This window comes from Zosterops lateralis (genome assembly GCF_965231275.1).
Source record: "Zosterops lateralis genome assembly, chromosome: 11".
In the NCBI taxonomy this organism is placed as follows: Eukaryota; Metazoa; Chordata; class Aves; order Passeriformes; family Zosteropidae; genus Zosterops; species Zosterops lateralis.
This window is the reverse complement of record NC_139771.1, coordinates 5,214,332-5,241,915: the sequence shown is the minus strand read 5'-3', so window position 1 is coordinate 5,241,915 and position 27,584 is coordinate 5,214,332. Positions and strand designations below refer to the sequence as shown.

At 37.4% G+C, this 27,584-nt stretch overlaps 2 protein-coding genes across 3 annotated transcripts in view; one reads left to right on the top strand and one right to left on the bottom strand.

Annotated features, from left to right (window-relative positions):
* The window catches only part of CENPP (centromere protein P), a 114,914-nt gene that overhangs the window by 51,379 nt on the left and 35,951 nt on the right, over nucleotides 1-27,584 (top strand). The window lies entirely within an intron of this gene.
* On the bottom strand, nucleotides 1,287-16,892 carry ASPN (asporin). The gene is made up of 8 exons (XM_083869519.1): nucleotides 16,595-16,892; nucleotides 11,176-11,446; nucleotides 9,730-9,842; nucleotides 7,169-7,382; nucleotides 6,681-6,791; nucleotides 4,378-4,471; nucleotides 3,094-3,232; nucleotides 1,287-2,533 (listed from the first exon to the last, which is right to left on the bottom strand). Exons 2-8 carry the CDS (start codon nucleotides 11,420-11,422, stop codon nucleotides 2,336-2,338), a joined length of 1,116 nt encoding a protein of 371 aa, XP_083725645.1. The 5' UTR covers nucleotides 11,423-11,446; nucleotides 16,595-16,892; the 3' UTR covers nucleotides 1,287-2,335.

Here is a 27,584-nt window from a genome sequence, read left to right as displayed (position 1 = left end):
TTTCTCCAGGATAAACAACCCCAGCTCCCTCAGCCGTTCCTCACAGGGTTTGTGTTCCCAGCCCCTCACCAGCCTCGGGGGCTCCTCTGGATGTGCTCAAGCATTTCAACATCTTTCCTAAACTGACTGGGGAAATTTTCTCAGTCTGGGAGCATGGCCAGAGGAAAGAGTGAGAAGGCAAGAGAGTTTTTAAGGCTCTGGAAAGATAAGATCAAGACCACATGGTCTTCTACCTCTTAGGACTTTACTATATTTTTACAAAGCTTTCCCATTATAGTGGGATTTCAATATCAGACTTAAAATTTGGTGAAACTCTTACACAAGTACCTGTAAAGAATTCATAGGTTTAGAGAGCATGAGGATGCAGTTCCTGTTATCCATTGCATTAACCCAAATTAGATAAGGAATTGTTTGCATTCCTTATTGTCTTTCCTTTTAACCTTACCAGTGAATTAGTGTAGAGTAATGTACTACATAATATTGTGAGTTTGTTCTTTCAGTTAAGCTACACCATTGGAATCAGCTTTTCTGCTGGTGTTGACATTGCTGAAATGATGTAAGGAGTAAATGATGTATAGCAGGAGTGTTTTTGAATGCATATAAGCCAGTGATTCATAGAAATGGAATGATTTTTCTGTTATCTCTTGTATTTACTAACACTGTATGGGGTTGTGGGTTGTTTATGGTACTGCAAGGCAGGGGAGTCTGTCCTTGAGGGAATGTTGGTATTTGCTAGGAAATGCACTCCTTAGAAACATCTTCAGAAGCCAGGAATAGAAAGATGCTTGGTCATCAACAGATTTCAAGTTTTGTGTTCTGTTTAGTCTTTTGTTTTTATTCTGCTTTGAAGTGTGTTATGGAATTCTATTTGTAAATATTTTTATTCAGTAAAAGCCTCCCCTGGTCTGCTCTGCCTTCTCTCTTTGCATAGTTTTATGTCTCAGCAGCAGAGGGGTGCTAACAAAACATTAACTACCAGGAGACCAAGCAGATGAAAAGAGTTCAGATATTAAACTTGATGCTTATTGAGTATTGTACTTAAGAAGGCTGAGAGATTGGGAATTGAGTTCTTTGTAGTATTTTCTTCTATGCGTCAGTGCTGTTTCCCAAAGTCTTGGATTTTTAACTCTCTGCAAACCAGCAGTGATAAATGACCTGTAAGCTCTGTAGACTTAGAAAAAGGAGCATTACAGGAAGTGTCTGGAGAAGAGTCACAAAGGTGCTTGGTTATAATCTCGGAACACTTTGACATAAGCTACCCCGTAATAAAGTATACACATGCAGGTATTCTGTATGTTTATTTAATTTATTTTGAATCTCAATAGCAAATATACCCTAAACAGATATCTAAAATATCCATTTTATACAGTACTGTCAGTATTGAGAGTTCTGTGTGCTGCCCTGCACAGGAAGGGCAGGGCAGGCGAGTTCCAGCTGCTTGTTTTCCGGAATTGTAAGGTACTTCCATTAAGGAGGGATCCTTAACCCGTGTGATGTCAAAATATAAAAAAGGAAAAGAATAAAGTGAAAAACACGATTACAGTTGTTATGGATTAAAAAAAAAAAGTTTGTGCTGGCCTAAAGGGAGTTTAATAGCCATTCCTATTAAGCTTGAAGCATATGATAAATCTTGAATCCTACTTTGAATGTTCAGACTGCACTCAATTTTGTCAATAGCAAAACACTGAAGGACATTTTCCTCTTAAAGTTGCAAGGAAAAATTATCAACAACTTTTAAGACTTTTCATCTGTTCTTGATATGAAACTTGCCTTTATCTCACTTAAAAGACTGTAAGAATACATTCTAACTTAGTGACAACTACGTGACAATGTTGTAGCTTTTTACTGCATCTTAGCTCATTATCAAAAATGGGCAAGAAATTTCCCTTGAAGTCTGGTAATTTCTGGTTTTGCAAATTTTCTTACTACACTTTCTGGGAGAGAATCTAGGTCTCTTTTTCCTAACTGTTGAAAAAGTCACTTCCCACATGATCTTTAGGATTTGTTTGAAAGAAAGAATATGTCCAAACTATGTGATTTAAGGAAGGCATTTAACATCTATAATAGGAAACATCAAATGCAGTTTCCAGTTCCACTTCTAAGAGTCCTTCTGTAAGATATAAAGACTTTTGTTTAAATTATTCAAATGTAGGTTGAACATTGTCAAATAATACAATGGATCCTACTTAACATACTGTTCCTAATTAATTACCTCTGAAATAGCAAATACTTTGTAAACGGTTAAATAGCGTAAAATCAGCGTTTTCCTGCAAATTTCAAGTATTGTAAAACTGATTTGGACAAAGTTGCTTTTTGAAACAACCAAACTTGGGTCTCACTTGAGGAAATTCCCAAGCTGGACACTGTTCCTGGCTAAAATGCAGCGGAAGGTTGAAGGCTGAACCTCCCAGTACTTGACGGGGTTGTTGAAGAGGCTGATGCCGCTGTACAGAGCTTTCTTCTTCCTCCGACCTGTGGGGCAGAAATCGTTCACTCCCAGCTTGGCAATGTGGTTGGAATGAAGGAAGACAACCTGCAGCAACAGGAATAGAAAAGCATAGGAGTGGGATGAAAATGGGAAAAATATTCCTTAGCATGTAGGTGAGTGAGGTTTGCTACAACATCTGTTCCCTGCAGACTTTAAGAGTAACAAGAGATTAAAATTTGTGTTAAATCTTTAACAAAAGTCTCTCCCGCTGCAGTCTCTCTCACAAATGAAAGTCATATGGCATTTTGTCAGGGTGTTTTTAGAATAATTGGACTCTATTCTTGAGGAACTTGGTTCTAAAATGCAATTTTATATTTTCTTGTAGTGAGAATTATGATGATGAGGTATTATGTTCTCATTTTCTGGACACTTTGAGTGTAGCATTTTGTTGTCCTTTTTTCCCCTTTCCTAGAAAGTGTTCCTGCAGTTTGATTTTGTTTATTTCTTTCATAAGCTTTTATGATTTCAGGCTCTCCTATTAAGAGAGTCATGGCAAAGTACACGTCAGTTAATTATGCTTTTTGGTTATGACCTAATCAGTGTGACAGTGGGAAAGTCAAACAATTCAGAACTCCCAAAGCTGTTAGATAAGTTCAGTGTATGACCTGCAGGTATTTCAGTTCAGGTAATCCAGGAGGAACCTTCTTCAGCTTGTTTTTTTCCAGGTGGATTTCACGTATACTTGGGATGTTGGCAAAACTTCCATTTTCCACTTCTTTGATTTTATTATTGCCAAGGCCTAGCCTAGAAAGAGTACATGGAACATTAAATTAAAGACTCATTGAGATTCACAACAACATTGAAAAGTTTTTTGGGGATTTTTTTTAAAGATTGCAATACATGGGAGGAGAAAAGAACCAGGGGAAGATGATGAAATCTTACTTTTGATTGGAAAAAATCACCATGGATCTAATATAATTTTTAACCTCCACTTAAGGAAGATTGGCTCACAGCTGTTATCACTTATCTGATTGTTCAGCTGTTATCAATTGCTAAGTTTTGCATGCAGCTTTTGTAATTATAGCGGAAAGTGTTTAAATTTTAAACATCGAGCTGCTTGTGAAATAAATCGTATCATTTTACCAACAGTACAGCTGCAAAGTGTAGTCACTGTAATAAGTTATAATAAATAACCAAAATAGTAAGTCTTGTCTAGAAAAGTGTTTTTAATGTATAGCTTGTTTTTAAAATGTAGGGTTTTTTACAAAGCAGGACTATCTTTTTTCCTATTCCCAGATTTTCCTTATATTTTTTGCTGTAAGGCTTCAGCCTGCTTTGCTCAGAAGATGATTCAGAAGCTGGAGCAGCCATAGGTCATTTGGAATTGCTCTTTCTGCCCATCCTGACATCCCCTTTTTCTCCATTCCTTCCTGGTTTCTTCAGAAACTGAATTTGGTATCTGAAGGCAGTTCAGTAATTTCTGTTACCAAATTCAGTGCTCCTCAACCATATTTCCAGAGTTCTTAGTTGAGCTTTACAGAGAGAACTTCCTTCTCTCCTCTTTCAGTGATTCATTTCTCAGAAACAGACGTTTTTCTTTAAACCTTATTGCATTTGAAAGCGCTTACTAACTTGTTTTGTTTACCACCTGCTGTATTTTTGAGTATAAGTTTATAAGAATTAGAAGAACTTAGGGTGGTTATATTTTGTTCTTATCCTACTTTTCTATTGCAGACTGTTGGCAAAACATCGACTTGGCATAACAAGACTAATATGGGGGTTCGGAGGTGTGTTTGGGTTTTAAAGTTTGATCTTATTTAGAGCAATTCTTACTAAAACATCTCTAATTTTTATTCTTTTTTCTCCCATTAACAAGAGTAGTATCAAATAAGAGATCTTGCTGGACATGACATTTTAACAAATAAAGGGATTCAGCCTGGGAATTTTACCTTTGAAGGTCTTTGTATCGGTTAAAATCCTCAACTTCGATTCCTGTGATCTTATTGTCGTCCAAGTGGAGCTCCAGGAGACTGGAGGGCAAACCTGATGAAAAAAATGCACACTGTGAAAAACCCAAATCAACTTTTTTTTGTTGGAACACTTATTATGTTCCCAAAAAGCTTCTTTCCTTTGTGTTTATAATTGGGTGAAGAATCTGGGGAGGTTGTCTGCATCAAAGAATTTGGTAGTACATATAAGTATGTTAATGAAGAAAATCACCAATATAATTTGATTTAAAATAATAACTTAAAAAAGAAATCAAGCTGTGGAAGGACATATGCTAAATAAGAATTCCAAAATTTGGTAGTTTTTCTGGCTTCCTTTATAACAACTCTCGTGTTTACTTTGTCAAAGATGTTAATCCTGTGTTTTGTCCATTTATCTGAGTCTGTAGTCAAAGCCTGTGGAACCAGGGACAGGTTTTTGAAGATCTGTAATTTTTTTCTACCTGATGTAGCAGTTGTGCTGTCACAGCTGCTAGGATGTGACTGGGAGGAAAGTTTTTGTAGTACTCGAAGAAAAATTGTGGTATTTGATAGCTCTTTCCCATGCCAGAATATTTTCCCTGGCCTTTCCAAAAATTCCAAATCCAGACTGCTGGTGGCGAATCTTTCCACAGCATCCTCTTAGTGAGGGTGAGGAAAGCTCCTCCCAGCCCGAATTAGTTTGCTGCTTCTGGGCTCAGTTTTCCCAGCTCCTGTCTAGGTGGCACCCGAGCAGTTCCCGTTGCTCTCTGGGATCTGCTTCCGCTGCCCTGGGATCTGAAGGGACGTGGCTGTTCCCCAGGCTGCCTTTATTCCACTTGGAACAAAGTTTGTTTGTTTGGGCTTCGTTCCAGTTTGTGTTCCAGCTCGCAGTTCCGGGTGCCTGAGTGACAATATCCAGAGGGAAGGCCACCCACCTGTCCACTGCACATTTTTAGTACCTTTTATAAGCTATATTTTTTTTAAGCCTTTTTGCTATTGTAGTATTTGCAGAGAGAAACATCCACAAACTCAGTTTGCATTTGTGGTGAATGAGTTCACCATGAAATCGGTTTGGTTTGTTTATGTGTCTGACACCATATTTTGGACCTCATGCTGTGCGTCTTTATAGGAGATTTCTCTATAACAAAGACAAAATTGGAATTATTTTATGTTGGGGTTTTTTTACGCTAAGAGACAGGAGCTGATACCAGATTGTTTTGGGGTTTTTTTTGTGTTAGGAAGTATTACCATAGGCAGACAGAGGTTTTCTGATCTTAAAGTTATCTGAACTTTAAGGGATGAGTTGGTTTGGATTATTGTTGGGAGGCTTTTTTAGTGTTTCTTCTACAGGGATCCTTCTGTTTAGCTATATGTACACACATACATACATATATTTGCGTACAGGAAAAGATTCATAAGAAACAAGTTCTTTATCTGAATGATCAGAAATAAATACAGGGGCCAACATTTAGTTTCCCTGTGAGTTAAAGCACAGAACAAAGTGTTTTGCTTTGTTTCCTTCCTTTTTCTCATGGCCGATAGTTTTGAATGGTTGAAAATCATGAGAATTTGGTTCAATACCACACTGACCTGCAGAAAAAGCAGGTGGAGTGTTGTACTGAACTCCTTTATGCTATGTTTGTGTATGTGGAGATCAGTGATTTGTGAAATTAGTGTTTTAATTTATTTTTACCTCCAAATTACAAGATTGGGTTTTTTTTAATATGGAAAAGTGATTTGATTTTGTAGTATGTTACGGTGAATTTAATTAAATATTAAAATTAAGTTTTACTTAGCAAAACTATATTGAACATTGTATTTGAGGCACAATGTGACTTGAAATATTAAAAATTAAATTTAGAAATTTTGGAGTTGAATTTTAAATCCATAAAGGAAGTGGGAATTCTGTATCCATTATGACCCTGATGAAATATTGGGAGTTAATCCTTTCTCTGTGAGGATTTTTGGGAGGCTGATGTGTGAAAGATGTGAAGCGTCATCAAATTATGAATTTCTTTGTATTATTTCTCGTGAGACAAGTGTCTGGATGTTCTGTGAGAGGAGTGGAAGGGGAAAGTGGGAGAGGGATCCTGTGTGCACCGTGTTTGTGCACGAACTCTTCCAGGATGGAGAATTGGATACTAAGTTTGAAAAGAAAAGGTAGGGTGTGGTTTGGTAGTAATGAGAATACAAAGCAGTTTATGAATTTAATAATCCTTCAGATGCTCAAGCATTTTATTAAGTATCCTGGTATAAGTAAACTAGAAAAGGGAAGGTGTACCTACCTTTAGGAATTGAAGTTAACTTTGCCTCTGCAATTCGTATGTGGTAGATGTTCACCCCTTCAAAAGCCCCTGGCTCTATTCCATCATTGTTAAGAGGATTTGCACTCATTTCTGCCCAAGGGGGAAAAAGAAAAGCATTTATGGCATAGGAATTTTGTGTAGGTTAGACTAAATTGTAAAGAGCTGTTTTAAATTTATTTATGATTTCAGATATTCTAAACACTCATTAATGTTTAATTTTGATTGTCTGTTCTGAGGGGCGTCACAGCTCTCAGTGAATTAAGGCTGTGTTACTTGGTTTGCAGGATTATCCAAAACTTGACCTTTGTAGCAACTTCACAGAGAAACTAAGTTGTGGAGGGTATTCCCACAGCATGGATATCTCTTTAATAGGAAACTGTGCCTTGGGGAATTGTTTGACTGGAAATTATGTATAATATGTTCCATTTTAGGAAAAGACATTTTCTGTTCTACTTAATTAGACTTACCTAAAACATGTAGAGACTTCATTCCTTTAAATACATCCTTGGGGATTTTCTTAACCTTATTAGCATGAATTCTTAGCTCTGCCAGAGTTCTGGGTAGATTTGTTGGAATCTCTGTCAGTTGGTTGTGGGACAAATACAGTCGTCGTAGTCTCTTTGTTGGTTGAAAGGCTTTCGGGTGGATCTTGTATATTTTATTGTTGTTCAAAGCCAGTGCCTATGAGAGATGGAAAGAACAATAGAAAGCTTTCTTTATCCAGAACTGTTATGACTGATGAATTTGAAGTCATGGATTTGATATGCAATTAAGTATTTAAAATATTTTATTTTTCCATCCTACCAAACTTCAGCACGGTGTAGATGGTTTGGGCATTTCAGTTGATTGTGAAAAACAAAGGAGAACCTGAAAGCTGGAGCATTAATCAAAAGGTAGAGCTGACAAAGTGCCAGTGGATCATGAGAATTGGCAAAACAATGTGTTTGTATTTAGGTATTTTGTGGGATTGTATGAGGTTATATACTCTGTTGCTGTTGTTTCTTAATGCAGACAAATTCTCAAAACTCAGAATCTCATTTTTTATTTCAACATAATGCTGCAGAATAAAAGTGAAGCTTTTAATGTGAGTTTCTAACATGTTAGTATCTGTATGTGACATGTGAATTCATGTTTTATTTGTCATTTGCAGTTCCTTTGAATTTCAGTCTCTCTCTTCTGCACAGTATGAGTCTTTTGGGGGCAGCTTTTTCCTCATTGCTATGTGTTATCAGAGAACTTGTAATGAGTAACTACAGACAACAAAATACACATCATCTGAAATGATTTTGCATGTCAAATCACATCTCTGCATTTCCATACTTAAACTATTCATTTCTGTTCCTTTTTTATTTCTTGGAGTCATCTCTTCTCAGGAATTGTGTGGGGGGGGGGAAAAAGTAAAACAAGAATTATTTTTTCCCAGAAAAAAAAAATAGATTAACTCAAGGAAATAAACAGGAAATGCTCCTTCCTAATCCAAGTTGCCATCTGTGCCTTTGCTAAGCAGACTCCAGGACTGAGCCAAGTTGTACAGAGTAAACTTTGCTCTCGGTGAAAATGTTGTTCAGCCTTGCCATAAATTAAAAGAGGGGGAAAAGCAAAGCAGCTCAGTGTCCTCAGCTATCACATAATTAAGTGGTGACTCTGGCCTTTAATGTGGTGATTGCTGATGGATTCCAGTGGTTTTTTCAGTTGTTGGGAGATAAGAGACTCTTAGATCTTTTACACAGAATATAAACCACAGTTTGTGCATTTACCCTTTGCTTGCTGCTAAGTATGCACCCAGACACGAGACAAGAGAATAGGAAATGCTTTATTGACAACTCTGAATTTATATAGTTCCTGTTTTCTCTGTCCTGTCTTAGGCTATAATAATTAACAAGTTCATTCATAAACACTTCGATCTGGCAAAGTTTCTGATTTTGCTCAGAAGCCAAATACGGCTGGAAGAATTTGTTTTATAGAATCACAGGATTATTTTGGATTGGCAGGGACCTCAAAGACCATCCAGTGCCACCCCCTGCCATGGGCAGGGACACCTTCCACTATCTCAGGCTGCTCCAAGCCCCAGTGTCCAACCTGGCCTTGGGCACTGCCAGGGATCCAGGGGCAGCCACAGCTGCTCTGGGCACCCTGTGCCAGGGCCTGCCACTCTCACAGGGAGGGTGTTAATGTGTTAGGAATGGTCTTTATGCTAGTTTATTGTGTGTCTCACATCTTTCTAATGGAGCACAGAATGTAATTAATTTGCTAAGTTATGAAATGGATTTGGGTTTTAGAGTGAAAATTTTTAAATGGTCAGTATTTGTTAGTGTAACTAGATCTAGATGCTGGATCTAGGGTGACATCCAATAGAAACAAATATTCTAAAGCAGATTTAATCTACTTCCCAGTCCTCTGAGACTCTCATTTCCTTTCATTATAAAAAGGGATTATTGTGGACTGTAAACATCTAGATTTATCAGTTGCCAGTGATATTTGTTTCAAAGCCTGTCTCTACATGGATAATTGAGCATGGTAACAAATGAGGAGTAAAGCCCCTGACTCTTCCAGTAATTCAGTGTTTCTCTATTTTCTGTTCAGGTCAGTTGGATTTGTAGCATTGGTTTCAGTGCTCTGTGTGTGTTAGCTGTATATTCTGTTCTTTTGAAAATACCCTCAGAAAATATCACTGCACTTCTCCTGTGAGATAAATGCTTTCTGCTCTTTTCCAGCTAAGCAGATAAAAAAGATCACTTGCCTTGCAGCCTTTAAAATGTAGAGAATGTTTCTGTGCATGCTAAGAACTGAAAAATCTTGAGAATCTTTTTGGTTAGATGAATATGGTACATTTTTCTGGATGTTGTAGAAAGTAGTTCTTACAGCTCAAAGGTATCTGCTTCTTACTATGTGGGAGCACTCAAATATGCAGGGATCAGACTATTTGTATCTATGTTATTGGAGAAGGAAATATTATTTGTATTTTTAAAGTATCTAAATATTTCAGATTACTAACTAATATTTCAAACTTGGTAAATAGCAAACTTACATAAAGTGATGTGAGTCCTTGGAGATCATTTTCCTTGACCTCTTTGATTTTGTTGTTTTGAAGGTCAATCATACGAGTGTCTGGCGGGATGTTGCGAGGAATTGATGTCAAACCTACATAAGGATGTGACATAAACAGAAACATTATGTGCTGTATATAAGTCCAAAGAAATTCACTACTAAACATCAAAACACAATAAGATTGCTGATGAATATGGTGGGGAAGAAAATATGAACAGACATAAAGCAAAGGGTAGAAGGGAATTTTTGATAGTGAGAAAAACTAATAATGTAAAAATATACCACAAACATTGTGCATAGTTTTGGGAGGAATTGCTTCTGCCCCTGACCATGAAACCTAAATCAGGACTGCTCATTGTGGACTCTTTGCACCTGTGAAATAATCCTCAGAGCACAGGTTGGCCTACTCTGGGCACTGTTTAGTCCCTGGAGAGAGGATCCCTCAGGAATCCAGGGCAGTGATCCCCTGTTAAGGAACAGGGCTGTGGATTCAGGGGTCTCTGCTTAGTGCTCAGTGCTCCTTTGAACCTCTGTTCTGCCCTGTCCATGGCACTGGAGCAGCTGCTGAGGGTTCATTCAGGTCATGATGAGGCTGAGAAACTTGTTCTTGGTGTGGGCAAAGGAGGGTCTCCACTGCCAGCACTTCAGTACCAGTATCAGGAGTCATTAACATAAATCAGTACCAGTAGCATTAATCCCCCAACCCAGTTTACTGTTCAATTTCAAACCCACTGCAGTTTAGGTCAGCTGAGATCCTGAATCAGCAGAAAAGACTCAACAGGGACAGTAACTTTCTTTTGAGTGGAAATGCTGATGCATGAAATGCTAAGTGCTGTCCAATATATTAACAGTTATTCTGTAATTAATAGATTGCAGTTATCTAAGGATGGAGTCTATTAATGTGGGATTTTTCTGTGTGTGAACTCATATAAAGCAGTTTGAAATATGTACACCAGGTACATTAACCACAGTTTGCTGCTGTCAGCAAAAGTTTTTGATTCCTTAATACTAACAGATTTTTAAAACTCAGCAATTTATGTATGGACAATGTTTCTAAGACATGAGGAGTCCAGGACAAAGTTTAGGAAGGTGACAGGGCTGTGATGAGAACAAATGCCATTTTCACTGTGCTTGTGGTGGGAGCACAGTCCTTTGATTGCCTTGAATCATAGGAAAACTTCAGTGAGCACTAATTCAAATTGGCACAATTAATAGTGAATTCACTTTTAGGGACTGAGACGTACCTGCAGCACTGACAGGAGCACATTTGCCTTTGGCTAAACTGATACCAAGGATGCTCACTTTGGTGGAAGTTAAGGTGAGGGAATACTTTGCATCCCATTTATGTGCCCATATAATAATTCATCCTTTAAAAGACAGATGCTCCAAAGGAGAATCAGGCACACAAACTCACACAAATTCTTACCTAGGTCAGAGCAATGGACAACTCTCATATAGCACTGGCATCCAAAGGGGCACGTTGGGAACAGATCAAAAGGAATTAGTGGTAGAATGGGTTCTGTGGTTGGAAATAGAGAATTGTCATCATCGTCATCATCGTCGTCGTCTTCCATATCTTGGAGCATCATATTCTTGAGTGTAAAATATGAAGGACCAGTGAGAGATTTGGCAGAGCACAAAGCCAAGAAGAGAAGGAGTGTGTATTCTTTCATATCTTCTCAATCAGAATAACCAATCTTGGAAAGTGAACAAATGAACAAAAAAATAAACACCAGAATCAGTAAACAGGGAACAAAATAGTCTGTTGTGAATATTGAGGTTTAATTAGTGCATGAAGGATGAAGAATATAATCTTTTAAATATAAATTAATACTATAAAATACACATAATATTAACTTAAATTCATTAGGCATTGATGTAATATCAAAGTATTTTAGTTTAGCTTAAAAATAATACCATCATTTGCTTCAAGCTTTGAAGTGGAATTTTTGTAGTAAACTTTACCAGAACTTGGAATATGATTTATTTTATTGGTTCTTAATGAAAAAATATTTTTAGTGGGATACATTGGCATATGTGCATTGCTTATAAAATTGGCAAGTACTTGATTAGCAGTGCATAAAATGCACTCAGCAGGATACTTACTAAACACTCGGTATTCCACTCCCTAAACAATTTAATTAAACTCTTCCTAGTCTAATCTGAAGTTTTCAGTCCTGACAAGAGCTTTTCCCCTGTGCTAGTCATTTATTTATTATTGCTATTGACAAAAGTTCACCTCTGCATGCAAACACATCTCACTGAATTGTAGAATCCCAGAACACTTTGGGTTGGAAAGGACCTTAAAGATCATTTCATTCCACTCCCTGCCATGTGCAGAGACACCTTCCACCATCCCAGGGTGCTCCAAGCCCTGTCCAACCTCTGGCCTCGGACACTGCCAGGGATCCAGGGGCAGCCACAGCTTCTCTGGGCACCTGTGCCAGGACCTCCTCACCCTCACCAGGGAGGATTTCTTCCCAATATCCAATCTAAACCTATTCCCTGCCGGTGTGAAGCTGTTCCCCATTGTCCTGCCACTGCAGGCTCTTGTAAAAAGTCCCTCTGTCTTTGTTGTTGGTTCCTTCGGACACTGGAAGGCCACAATTCAGTCACCCCAAAACTTCTCTTCTCCAGGCTGAACAAACCCAAGTCTCTCTTGACTTCTGTTGGAGGAGGGCTCTTTTCTCTGAGAAGGACTTGTGTGTTAGAAGTCCATGTCAGTGGAAATCAGTGACTTTAATTACATCCAAAAGAAAAGCTGAAATCTTGTCGTTTTGTGTGGGAATTTTTCAATAAACAGAGGCTGGGGGGTTCTGTTTGGTGGGTTTTTTTTCCCTTGCTCCTACAAAAATAGGTGCCGAGGAGAATGGAGATAGTAAGATTTGCTACAGAACGCAACAAATTCTGAGAAAATGTTGTAGATTCAGCCCTCAGCTCAACATTGTTTCCCTCTAAAGCCCAATTCCAGAAGTCATTTGGAACCAAAAACATATTCTGCAAACCAAGAGGGGCTGCAGGAAATTTTATTATGCATGTCCTGTTTATAAAAGTGTTTCTGTTTAGACTATCGTAGGCCTCTTTGAGGAAATACTAAATGGTGTCAATTCTTGTTTGATCACCTAATTAAATGCTTGCTGATCTGTTTGGAGATGAAAAATGCCTGTATGTCGGCATGTTGTCATTGGTCCTCCACTGCAGGAAAAGGAGTGCTCTGGTTTGTACTGGGCTTTGACTTGGCTTATTAAAAATGAGGTTTTGTTTGTACCACTTTTCTGTGCGAAGTCATTATTTTGATGTTTGTTGGAGGGGAGTTTTAACAGCATTAAATGTAAATATCTTGCATTCATTGCTGCTCCTGTATCTGTGTCTGTTTCACGGAGTTTAAAAAGAAGGAAGCTAATGGTGTTCAGATAACATAAAAAGAAAGTGTGACTTCTTTCCCCTAAATATATGCCAGAAATCAGAATCACAAAGTACTTTGCATCTTGTAGGTAAACAACATATAGGTGAATTTAGTTTCCCATAGTATTTCAGTTGCATGCCCACTCGGGTAGGGCATGTACTTTGGTGTAACCATATTTTTAAAGAGTCTTCACATGTATTTTTCCCATTTGTGCTCAAAATACTGTTCTCTTGCAATGCTCCTAGAAAGAATTTTGTGGTTGTTTTGCAATCCCTTGAAATGTCTATCCTTCAAAGACTCTTTGAATATAAACACTGCTGGGAAGAAGGTGTGAACCTCTGTTGGGTTTTTTGGAGAGAATTGTTGTCATCTCTGGCTGTACACCTTTGGAATATTTGGCCTTTTCAGTCTTCTATTTCAGCTTCAGTAAAAGAGCAAAATCTTCACTATTTCAGTCGTACCATCAATTAGGAGATGAGGAGCTGGAAGCCTTTCAGACTTCCAACTTCTCCTTGTTCTTGGACAAGTGGTTTAATGGCTGAGCTGTCACACATGGGGTCTCAGGCTCTCTGTTCATCCCTGGAAGTTTAGGTCCTAAGTGATAAAATGCACTGTAATTTATCCAGTGATGAGACTGGATATACTTCCATATGTAGGATATCAAGTGTGGTGATGTCTTGGGACATGGATTTTCCATGTCCCTGCTGACTTTAATTTGTGAGAGGCACTGGCTGTGTAATTGCACTGGATCTAGAAGATAAACTTGCATGTATGTTCCTAAAATGTTCTTTTGGATCTGGTGCTAGGAAGTTCTCTTATGAAACAACTTAAAAATCTGGTCCCACACATGCATCTGTAGGAAATGGATTACATACTTCCCTTCACATAGCCAAAAATTAGGATTTCAAAGTATTAAAAGATTGAGGCTGTGATTGGAGTAGTGGCCAATTTGAACTCCTGGAAAACATGTGTTGCTCACATGTTCTAGAAAAGTAGTGTTGAAATGTGTCACTGATGACCTATATTGGTTCTGTGAGTTAAATCTCTTGAAAACAAGTCCCTTTATGTAAGGAAACCTGAGTTGTCTTATTTTGTATTTTAAACCAAAAAGTCCTTGCTTCATCTTCCCGTTTTGCCCATAGGAAATCGTTATTAGCTTTATATCATCAAGCTTAACTCCAGGTTTACATTGGCCAAAGAAATGCCAAAGAATGGATCCTAAAGAACTGAGCTTTATGAAGATGTGGGGATGGTTCTTTCCTGCCTGAGGTTTTGAATTTCCCAGTAAATAGATGCTTATATGACTGTAAAAATGCTCTGACTCTGCAGCTCTTCTCAAAGAACTTATACCAGCTTTCTGCATGCTTAAACTTCAAGAAGAAGAGAATTAAAAGAAAGATCTGTAGGATTTCAGATTTTAGGCTTTCTGAAAATACTATCATGAAGATTTTATGAAATACTGTCTCAGAAGGTACAGATACAGCTGGGCTAGTGGTCACCTGCTGCCACTTGAGCCTGACTGTGCTCCCAGGTACCAGCTCTTCCTCTCAGGCTGTTCACTGAGCTGGTTGAACTCACTACACCAGCACAAAACTAATGTGAACAACAAAAAAACCCCCTTATATTCTTTTCAAGTGAAGGAACTAAGTCAGCTTGGAGTACCAAAACCAGCACAAAGGAATGGGTGGTGGACAGCCTGGTTGACAGGGCTGGAACATGAAATGGAAAGAGAAGGAAGGAGGAGCAATGGGGGAGCCATTCCTGACATATTCAAGCTGTTAGACAGGCTGAAGTGCTCTGTTAAATAATCCCCTGAGCAGCTGGTTGTCACTTGGACAAAGCCTGGCTTTGTCCATTCTTGTTTTAACAGACCAGAACATTGAGAATGAGTCTGACAAAGCTCCATTCAAGCTCCATTGTACCTTCTTTATGTCAGTCCTCCTTATCCTTCAGCACAAAAAGCTTTTGAGTAGCACCTTCTCCCTTGGAACATCAGCCACCCCCAGGTGAGGTGACAATGTGGAGAGCACGTCACATGGAGAGATGCTCTCAGGTGCTTTCCTGAGGTGTGTAACTGCCCAAAAATCACTGCACTGGTTGTTTGGGACACATTTATCATCACTAATGTGGTCATCTATACCCAAACTCATATTGCCAAACAACACATAGAACACAGGCACTTTTTATGCTATTAGTTATAAATTATTAAATACAGATGATGTCACAGTATAATTTAATATGATTAAAACCCCAAAGATTTTATGTGGAAAATTCCCATGGTTCTGTGATGTGAAAATTCTAAACATGAGTTATGGGAAGAAAATCCCTTTCAGTGGGAACAGAAGTTGTGTTGTTAGCCTGGGATGGGTGCATAGAGACCCAACAACAAATAACTCTGAATTGCTTGGCAGCTGCAAACCAGTCCAGCAGCATGGACTTTGATGCCTTATCAGTTATGATACTAAAAGACCTAATACAGAAAGTTTTTAAGTCTTAAAAAGACTCCGAATTATATTTAGAAATCTTCTGTTGCTGGTGTACAGAGACAAATTTCCCATGGCATTATTTCTGAAAAGGAAATGTTTAAATGACCCGGTGGTTGTCTTTGCAGAGGCAGAGAAGTCCCTGTGTCCATTAACACAAATCATTGCTCTGTGTATAGATTTTTTTTCCAAAGAAAGGCAAGACCATAACTGTTTTGAAATCTGTATTTAAAAATAGTTCTGGTTCTATTAGTCACTGTCCCATTCCAGAAATAAAAGGAGTTTGTTTAACTCTTTATCTACTCCATTAATTTCCTTAAATTGCTGAAGAAAAACAGGAGGAAAAGTTTTTGTTAATAAGAGTACTATAGAAATGTCTGTTGTCAGAAATAGTCCAATACTGAGTTGAGCAGTGATAATTAAGAGGAATGTTTACAAAATAAGTTGTGTTTACAGACTATTTACTTTTCATGGAGAGCTGCTTGACTCTTGTTACTGAATGATTTATGAGCATTTTTAGATTGTAGCTCATCTACAGTTCATTCTTTCCTGGGTTGTTTTTAATTACTTTGCTGATATGTACTTAAAAAACCCCACCAATCTCAATACCAAATTACAGAAAGTTAACACTGATTTGTTACTGTAAGAGCTGGTGTTACTGTAGAGCAGATTTTCATAGATGATTATAACTGAGAAAAAGTGTTATGGCCAATTTTTCTGACATTTTTCTGACAAGTCTTTGATAGTTAAATAATTCATTATAGCTCTATTTGTTTTTCAGCTCACATGTAGTAAACACAGAAGTATTTCAGCTGCAAGTAAATTTTCACATGTTCTACTTAAAAAGTGACATTTCTAATTCTAAATGATCTGATATTGTTAATCAGCAAATAGGGACTGACAACCTTAACTCTTTGCTGCTATTTATATAGAATAGATATTTAAACTGGACATACCTTGCAGGTTTGGAAGTTCTTCCGGAAGCACTGGGATAATCCACCTCAGGTCCTTATGTCCAGTTATTTCATATTACCAAAAAAAAGGAAAAAGGAAGTTAGAGTGAGTTTCTGTGAAATGAAAAGCATATATAAAGAAAAACTCCACTTCCAAGCTTCTTGATCCTTCTGGCACCGTGGGTGATACCAGAGTAAAGTGCTGCTTCAGATTAGCCCATCTTAGTACTGAAGAATGATATTAAGGAGACTTGTTACCACTCATATGTTTTTCATCACTGCCTGTATTAGAGCCAAAACTTCTGGCTTAACTCTAGACGTCTAGTGGAAGACTTTATAAAACCTGTAGTTTAATAATAGTTGACATCAGCCCATTGGAAGTACAGTGAGGTCCATTTCAGGTCATTCCTGCTGTGGAATTCCACTTATTTATGATTCCACTAGCCATTATTCTTTTAAAAGTGTGACTTGAATAAAACTATAAAACTTCAGCCAGTGGCAGAATAAACCAGTAGCCTGCAGTGACCTGCAGGCTGCCAAACCGTTCTAAAGTTAGAAAATTAGGACTTTATTGTGTAGCTGTGTATAAATTTTAGCTCTGCTTTCAGGAGGCAGCAATCTGGCTGGGGACAATGGTTCAGGAATGTAAACTGTAGATCAGATTTTTAATCTATATAGCTAATTTCTGTCTCTTGTGTGTGGGAAATAAAGCATATCTATTAATTAAAACAGACAATATTTGCAGTATTCTGTGATGGAAATGGTGGGTTTAAAACCAAGTCTTTGAGAATGTGTCCTGTTACAAAGTTTGTGCTGAGGAGCACATCACAATATTTAGAAACTGGGTTATTCTTTGTTTACCTTTCGTAGGCCTCTGTTTATGTAAACTTCAAAAATGTTTAATTAATAGAGTTTACCTAAAGCAAGTCTCATAGTCAGGAAGCACTTTATGTCTTTAAATTTACAATCCATTATACCCAGTTCCATGCACATCTGACTTCATCTGTTTCTTTAATTAGCTCCTTTCTGTGTTAAAAGTCTGGTCTTGCTTTGCAAAAAAAATAGCTTGGAAATTTTACTTGGGAATTTTTAAAATTATTATTATACATGTAATGTGCTGTTTGCAAAATGCCTGTACAAGTTGCATAATAGTTATTTTATCTACTGTTACTTTCTTAAGGAGGAAAAAGATTCTGTGCCAAAAATTCAAACTTTAGTGCTGTGATATCAACAAAGACAAGACTTGTGTTACCTGCAGCATTGCTTTTGATGTGTTCCAGTTCCAGCAGCACAGACGGATGATGATAAAGAGTCTCCCTATCACTTTTCCCAAGGAATAAAATTACAGTTTCAAAAGCAATCACATTCCCACAGAAAAATCTAAAGGATGATCTTAAGCTTTTTTGAAATCTCAAATTGCATATATCTGCATTCTCTTGCCTGCTTGTAGAAACCAAAGCTTCCTAAGCAAACACTCCCCTGTGTTTTGAATAGCTTGGTTTGGATGGGTTTACTTGAGGAAATTAGTATTAAATTGCTGTTTTAAAAAACCCTCCAACATGTTCTTGGCTGTTTAATAAAAGAGAGCAGGGCCTGAGGGTTGTGATATAAATGTACTGGTTTCTTTTTTCACTTCGTTCAGTAGCAAAGTCTTGAATCAGCACTTTCAGCTCACCCTGGTTTTGCAGCAAACTGTTCTTGAGGTTTAGTAACATCTCAATTTTGGATGAATACTCAAGGTTTTTATTATTATTTTCTCTTTTTAGTTGCTTCTGGTGGTAGGAACACATTCCTATGTGTATAAAGTTTGTCATAGCTAATTACATAATGAAGACAACATACAAAGTGGTAGTATCTGGAAAAAATATAACATTCTTACCTTAAAGTGGATTATCAATCAATTTTGCCCAGTATAGAGTATCAGTAGGGCAGAAATAAATGTACCTCACATGCTGTCCTGGAAATGCAGCTGTTTAATATCTCCAGACATATATCCAGTATTTTGATGTCAATATAATTGCAATCCAGGGTAAAATGCCCAGAAATCAGCTTCTCAGGTCTCTTGACTACTCAGTTCTGAACTTTAGGTGCTACTCTTGACAGCAGGACTTAAAACTTAACTAGTGATTCTCAATCCACTTTATGAGCCTGTTCTTTTAAACATTTGCAGCAGGTTTTCAACATCTCAGGTTTTTAATGCATGATGTTAGAGGCTTAATAAAGAGAGATACTCTCAAATAGTAGTTTGATGGTATTTTCTTTGCAAGCAAATGTTGGTATATTTTCCAAAAAAGATTGTGTTTAAATAACTAATAGGTTATATAAGGTCAGACTGTTTGCTCAGAACTTTTCAGTGATTTCTGTTTCCACCAATGAGACAGTTGGTTGAAAATTGGAATTCTGTCCTGCCTTAAAATTCTTATGTAATGTTTATGAGTAATGGAGATTGATTTTTGAGCAAAGAATAGAAGTATATCCAACACATGTGTGGTTCAGAGTACTGTCTCACTAGGGTGAAATATGCAGATGAAAAATAATTTGGATGGTGTTTTATTTTTTAAATTATCAGTGATATAAACTGGTACCTTTGTCTTCTTTCTTGAAAATGACTGTATTTTGTATTACTTGTCTGAGAGACTTTGATGTGTCTGAGGGAGCAAACATACGCTGCCATATGTGGCTGATGCCTCCATTGCAATCTCTGTTTTAAGCCAGTCTTTTATACATTTGTTATTCTCAAGCAAACTAAGTACTTTTTCATTTTCTTGCACTGTTTATAAATGTGGTTTACATAATGTGATGAATCTAACATCAACTGCACAAAGCTGTCTTGGAGCCTGCCCATCACATTTTAATAACATGACATATTCCTTTCGTGCTCACAACCCGTCCATGTGCGGTGTGGTCACATATTTTGGTTTTAGCTAAATTTTGGCTCCTCTCAGACTGGACTACACCATTTAACCAGCTGAATATACAAAATCTACCCTTTGACTTCTTGTAGTTCAGTTTGATTCTTCAGTATCTATATATAAATATATTAAAAATCTTTTGTTATCATCATGCATAAATCAGCTTTTGCTTGTTAATAGCTTTTAGCATGTTTTTTTGGCAGCTGACTTTAAAATTGCATCAAAATACAGTTTCCTTTGCAGTCAAAGTCTTCAGTCCCTGATGTTTGTTAGCAACACAACAATATTGCAGGGTGGGTCAGAACTTGTAATATTGAGAGCTTGTGTACAAAAAGAGCCATAAAGTCAGGTTTACATGTCCAAGCATCCATGGGATTGTCAGGCTCATTGTGGCTTTTATGGATGCAAGGATGTGGTGGCCTGGAATGACTGGAGAAGCAAAACATCACCTGAACGGTTTTTCATCCTTGCAGACAGTTTCTGTTTCCTCTGGAGCATCACTTAACTTTGTTCTATCTCAGGCTACAGATTAATGTGATTTCCTCACTGTGGGAATGCCAATTTCATAAGCTCCCACCTGGCTTATTCCCAGCTTGATGCTCATCTTCTTGGTCCTGTGAAAAGGTTTGTGCACCAAACTGGACCAGGAAACTGCTTTGCCTGATCATTGAAGGTCTTGAAATTAGTTTTGATGTCTGTACATGTCAATTGTCAGTTGTGCTTGTGATGCTGCTCACAGGTTTGGATAATGTGACATGGCATTTTTATGGAATATGGGTATTTATCTGCCTTAGAAACATTGGAAACACCAGACATTCTTTCATGGAAAACCAAACAGTAGTTAAAATCAAAAACTCTGCAACCAGAGCCAAACTACTGAATCACTCCAACAATAAGTTCTAAAGGAAAATTTTCTGTTCCAAAATACAAGCTGGAACAACATTTCCTCATAGAGTATCAAGCATTTACTCTGCCAAAATTCAACAATGCCTTTAAAAAAAAACCCAAATCTTTATCACCTGCAAATGCTGAATTTCCCCCATTTCCCCTTTTGATTTACTGAAGAGGATGAACAATATGGAATGTAAATGAGTTCATGTTCTTAGACAGCCTTTTGGTGATTCCTGTTGTTCAGAACATAAAGGCAATGCTTAAAGTGGTGACTGTCATCAAATTCCAGTGAGTTGTTAGTTTTAAGAAAAAAGAAATGTGGCCATCTAGTCCAGAAAAAAATATTTAAAGCATGTTAGAGTAAAAAGATAGTATAATTTACTTTGGAGTTAGTTTTCCCTAACTTTATTTATCAACATAAGTAATTTATATTAATTAAAAATCCAAAGGCCCAAAAGAAGATGACTTTGACTCAGTTGGTGAGTGGCTGTTAGAAGTGGAAGCAGCGAATATCACATTCCTGAGATAGTAATTAGCTACAATTTGCTCTTCTTTGTCTAATGAAGCGCCTGGGTCTGTAAATGTTTGCATGTACTTTGAGCACATCTGTTTTGTAGATGGAAAAAGTAACGAGGTCTCTAGGAAGGTCTCCAAACTCAATTTGTTTGCAAGTTTTGAAATAGTTTTTCACTTTGGAATAGTAGGAATGAAAGCATTTCTTTCATTACAAATCATTAGTATCATTACTACTAATAAGGAGGGTATACTCTGATTCAAGAAGTGATTTCCCTGTCATATTAATTAACTCAGCCTGTGTTCAGATGTGTATTTTTATCCGTGGGAATTTTCTGGGAGGGCTTCATTTGTTTCTCATCAACACAAAAGCAGTAAATCTGTCATGCAGGGTTGAGTCTAGTTCTAAGCACTCCCAAGAAATTGGGAGCCTTCTGAAAAAGTCTGATTTACTTTTAGTTAATGACTGCTGCTACAGTTTTAGTGTTACTTTCTCATCATTATGCTACTTTTAAATTGTAGGTACTATGTAATCTATATTAGATTCCAGTGGGCATTTTAAAAAAGGCAATTAAATTTACTTTAATCACTTCTATACCATAAAGTATTTTATTGATTTTTAGCATCATTTTTTCCCCTTTCACCTGTAGGGGAAAATCAGAAATAAGTCCTATCACAATATTTTTTAATGAAAAATTAAAAAAATAGGAAGATAAAGACTTCTAAATTAAGCCAAAAGACCATGTAGAAACTAGCAGAGATGGGTTGTCAGACGGATGTCTAATAGACTGTTTCCAAAGGTTATTTGTTTGGAAATACAAGAGTGTGTTAATTAAGAAGCTTGGTGCCATGGATGGGTTTGCACTGCTTTTTGTCAGAGACAAATCTCCCAGATGACAGAAGCTTCTTTTACCACTCAGTGGAAATATTTATGTAAATTGAAAGAAAGCATATGTCATAATTACATATTAACATGTGGTATGGAAAAGAAGATCTTTTTTGTAGAACAATTTGTAAAGTAGAGGGTATTATTTTCTTCATGAATACTTTATTCTAGAAAGGATGATTTCCGTTTGATTTTACCACAGCAGAACAAAGGAGCCTTGACTTCAGAAAGTAACTTACAAATTAATAACTTTTATTTTGTTTAACAAGCAAATTATATCTTAATTTCATAGAATCATAGAATGGTTTGGGCTTGAAAGGATCTTAAAGATCATCCAGTTCCAACCCCCTGCCACAGGCATTTCTCAGCACTTAATTCATATTGTGACTATTCTTTTGCTTCATGGTTATTAGAATTTCTGGTTTTTTCCATTAATGGATAAGGTGTATATCTCCTCACATAAAACCAGAGAATGCTCTTTGCTCAGGTTGGAAAGAAATTAAATTCAGCTAAAATGGGAATTAATCACTGTTTCTGTCATTTAAGGTTTTACCAGAGGTTGTCAAAATAGCCTTCAAAATTAGTACAGTATACAGGCAATGCAGGTTAATTTGAACCCATATATTGTCAAGAAAGAGAGTTATTATTTTGATGTTTCCAATGCTAAAACTAGACCAACACTAAAGAAATCAGTGGGTGGCAGGTTCAAAACAGAAGGAAATACTTCGTAAAACATTTGTAGTTCAGCTATGGAAATGTGCAAGAAAGTGAAGTGGATTTAAATGTTTCATATAGACCCAAAAAGTAGTCAGTCTAATTGAAAGAGGAAAAGCCTTGCTTCCTGAGTTCTCTGTGATGACAGCCAAAGTGAGCTGGAAAAAAAGGGAGAAAGAGTTTTCCCTGGAAGACTTGTAGAGAATAACCTGAGCAAGTCCAGAACCATCCTGCATTAGAAGGAAGCCATAGATGGATGTTGATACAGAACTGTCAGAAAAGGGGTTGAGAACCACAAAATGTTCCCAAGGGCTGTCATTCCCTGTAAGTTTTTAAGGAACAGAATTTGTGAGGCCAGAGGATGTAAGGTAATGGCATAGCCAAATTTCAGGGTTTTGGAGAAGTTGCTGTGAAAAAAAATAAGTACGTTTTAATCCTTTTTCCTAATTTTACTTCTTTAAAAATACCATTACATAAGTCACTTAGAAGATTCTTGTCTTTGTTGATAGTGTTGTTGAAGTTCTAGTATTTCCACAGCTGTGTTCAGTATTACTCCTTTGAGAAAAATATCTGTCTTGTGGAAAAAATAAGTCATCTTTCATGCATTACTATCATATGAAAAATTCTCACAGAGAAACATAGATTTTTTTTTTTTCAGTCATATTGCATGGAACACCTACAGATTTCTGTTTATATATTCATAATACTGCACACTTGAAATAAAAATTCTTTTCCCTGAATTAACAGAACTGTTTCAAAGTACTTTGTAGGAAACAGTTTATGATGAGCTGGTCTGAATAATTCACTTTATCAAAGATACATTAATATAAATAACAGCCTAGAACAGAAGCAATGAATCAGAAGTTTGCATTCAATAACTGTGTGGAAATCTGCATCCTGTACAAAGAATTAAACACCAAACAAATGGAAATTCTACCAAACTACAGTAATTGTTTACTCAGTGGCTGTAGGAAGTTCCTTACATAACAGACTGTTAGAGAAGAAATTACACGGTAAATGGTTTTTAAGATAAACCTTTTAAATAATCCAACTCTGAATGCTTTAATTTACTTTAATCCTTGGGGAAAAGGCTATTTATTGAATGGAGCCAGGCTGGCTCAACCAGACTGGAAGAATATTGTTTGGGGGGATTCTCTCAACTCTTGAGTATTTGTTCAGAATGTTTGTGTCCACTGTGGCTGGCAAAGCCATGGAATTGACATGAAGCCCTTGGCAGGAATATCTCTGGCCTTTATGGGGAAAGTGAATAGCACAGCCTCTACCTCCCAAACACCAGGTGATTTTTTGAGTCCAGCCTAACAGTTGCTGGACCTTATCATAAATAATAATTTTCCCCAAGTGCTTTGCTCCCAATAGCCAGAATAGTTTTGCATAATTTATGCTATTGTAGAAAAGAAAGACATGTTTATGAAGGAAGCTGCAATCTGGGGAAGAGACATTGTTCTTTTTTCTTGACGCTGATATGGTCTTTAAATTAGTTGTAATGTACATTTCCCAAACTGAAAAAATTGCAGTTTCTGAATACAGAACTTTGAAGTCAATACCCCAGATAAACCTTATTACCCCATAGAACTCCCAAGTAATAATAAGCAAAAATTGCTGATTTTAGTTCACCAGGACAGTTGATTTTGGTGGTAGCCCTCTGGATTCCCACAGAGAGGCATCAATGAGGGACAGACCTGTAGGAAATAGAGCTAAAACTCTGCTGCTGGTTTTAGTGAGGGACTGAAATGGGATGGTTTGTGTGAGCTGTGTGGGCTCACACAATGTTCAGCTATTGGGCCGTGGCAAGAGGTGAAGTTGCCCTCAGCCTCCAGCCCATCTATCTCTCTGTTCAAATGAGATTCCTCTTTGTATTCTGTATTACCCTGCTACACCCCACTGTGGGAATTTTTAGCAGATGTGACTGCAGAGCAGAGGTAGTCGTGTGCTGCTCCAAGGAACCTCCAGAGCAATGACCAGACTGTGTGTTGGGAAACTTTATGAACTGTTCACAGGCTGATAAAGTCAGTGAATACTTATGGAAATGTGGAGAATTCTGTCCAGCAGCAGTGAGGCAGGATGAGGCCAGGAGCAGAACTGTCCTGGGCCAGATCAGAGCCTGGCTAGGCCAGTCCCCCAGCTTTGATATTTCTACAGAGAAAGGGCACTGCTGATTCTGGGCCTCCTTTGCTTCCACTTTCCTCAAAGCAAAGTAAAGCTGTGGTTTTGGGACAGATGTTTCATTGAGTTTCCAGATTCACCCTGAGGTAGTTTGGCTTTTTTCTGCCATTGCCAAGGGAATGGCTGGAGCTGTGGCAGGGGAGGTTTATGTTGGATATCAGGAAGGTGGGTGGTGGTGCACTGCCCAGGCTGCCCAGGGATTGGTCATCGCCTCAAGGCTGCCAGAGCTCCAAGAATGTTTGGGCAACGCTCCCAGGGATGCACAGGGTGGGATTGTTGGGGTGTCTGCAGGGTTGGATCAATGATCCCCATGGATCTCTTCCAACTCGGAATATTCTCTGGTCCTTTCAAGACTGATCAAACATTATCCAGTCAAGAAAAGCACATTTACTGTGTGAAAAAGTTCATGCCATAGAGGTAAATGAATCTGTTAGTTTACTTTTGCTTTACTAACTGGAGTATTTCAGTATCATAAAAGGGATGATAATTTATTATTAATTGGTTTCTGGTGTGGTCAAAATGTTCTATGCAGTACTCAACTCTGAGTTCTTTCAGAGACACACAATGGTGCAGAATGTGTTCTTAAAGGTAATTTAGTGACCCAGAAATTCTTGCATCATGTAGAATGGAAGATTTTTATGAAGAGTTCTGCTTGATGTTCTGTCTTCACCTATTAAAGGGCAAAGGAAAGAACAGTGCTGTGTCTTTATGGGTCTCTCCTGATGGAATTTTAATGTAGAACAGGGTGTCTGTTAGCGAGGAACATTGCATCTGCAATGAGACTTCATAACCTGGTTATTGGGAACATTAAACACTGAATTTCCATTGAATTTCATTATAGCAGTTGTAACAAAATTGTTCAAATTATGCTTGCAGGCATTTGAGTATCAGTGCTTGGTACCTGAGCTGGTATGAAACTTAGGAGTGGGGTGTTAATTTACTGAGAAAATAAAAAGCTAGCTTCATTTTGATCATATGATTGTTTCTTAATGTGGAAAAGGAGATCTGTTTAATACATTTTAGAGGTTTTTAAGTGACGTCTTCACTACTTTTAGATGGAAAAAGTGTTCCAACATTTTTCCACAATACTTTGGGGCCTTGAGACTGAACAGAAGTTGTTGACATCTTTAAATCAGCTCTTATTTCACGTCTGCTGTTTTTTCCCTATTTAAAATAATCTTCAGCGTGCCAAGAGTAGTAAAATTAAAGCCTTGAAATAGAGTTTGGGATCCAATGGTAATTAACTATACGAGAGGCAATAAAAGCAGAGATCACTTTTGTCCATTAGGAAACAGAAAAGTGTCTGCTGAGCAAGTCCAACATATTGTTATAAATATTTTTGCATAGATGTTTGTACCTTTTTCACTTTACAAGAAGACAGTGAGACCGTTATACAGGGCTTCTTCCAAATGAGAGTTGGTTACATGGTTCACTAAACCTTTAAATGCTTCCTGCAGCCAAAACCAACTTTAAAGGAAATCTCTTTAAAAACGTTCATTATTTCCAAAGGGTTGGCTTCACCTCTGTGGTTGGGATGTTCTACAGGGTGGTCATGGTGTTGTTCTTGCCCCTTAGAGCACTGATTTGACCTGGAGTTTGGTCTTCCAAAACTTGATCCATGACTTGAGCAAGGAGAGGTGGTGTAGAAAGTGTAACAGATATTGGTACCTCAACAGATGTTGGTTCTTTGTTGTTTTGACATTGGTTGGTTGGTTGTCTGTAAATCCAATGCAGATCCCTAGGGTTACACTTCCAACTGAGGAGAGATTTTGAAGCTTTCTGAGGAACCTTCCAGAACACCAGAAATTGTATTGATCTGCCAATCCACAGTCGGCGAATTTGCTCACTGCAAACCACTTCATGCAGAAAGTTATCAAGGTTATTGTGTAAAATTTTTTTGGTAGTATTTACTTGTAATTTTACCATTTTTCTGTCTGTAGACTTGTCTGAAAATTGTATACATTGGAATATAAACATAGTACTTAAATTAGAAAATGTTTTCTCAGGAGATGTTCCATCAGTTAACACTGATATTACCACACAGCATAAATGATAAACTGTTTATTTTCTTTCTGTGATGTAATTATTTATAAAGCTGTGAATTGAGAGATCTTAAAAGTTCATTGATTTCTTTCAGTAAAAGCACAGATGTTTGGTAGAGAAATGTTAACATTCTGTGTTTCTAGTTCTGATAGTTATTTTCTTTTAGCGTGCTAAGGGATTATTGCAGTACGTGCAAGCATGATGGATATTTCAGAATCACCATTCAGGGATTACATCAACCACTCTCTGTAGTGTTACTGTAATAGTGAATTAACTGAGTGAAATTCACTTTGTCATGGGCAAATAGAAAGCAAGTGGTCACACAGCAACTCCTATTTGGGGCAAAGTTGAGTGAATTGTAACTTTGTCATGGAGGGATCTCTATTAAATGGAAAATGGAGAAGGGGAAGGGTACATAATGTGAACTCAATATTTTGGGGGTCTCAGAGATTCTAATAGCCTCAACATGTGGGCATTAATAATGGAAATCTCATTTTGGGAGCTATTTGATACCTTTATTTTTCTGAGATTTTTGTGTGAGTTTTGTTGGGCTTTTTCTTAAGAAAGCTCTTTCACCTTGCTTAGAGAAAACATTGCCTTGAATTGTTCCTTTAAATTCAGGAAGCTACCTAAGCTTCCATGGAAACATTATTTTCTTGGAGACCTTGGCAGTTTTTATCATACCAGAAGTGCCTGTCCCTGGCTCAGGCAGATCCTCAAAGTTCCATCATCATTTACTCAGTAAAAACAACGCCTTTTATACCTTCTGTATTAATTTGGTGATAACCACAGGATGTCTTCTGCTACGTTTCAATTCAAATTGAATTGAAAAAAATGCTACAATTCAATT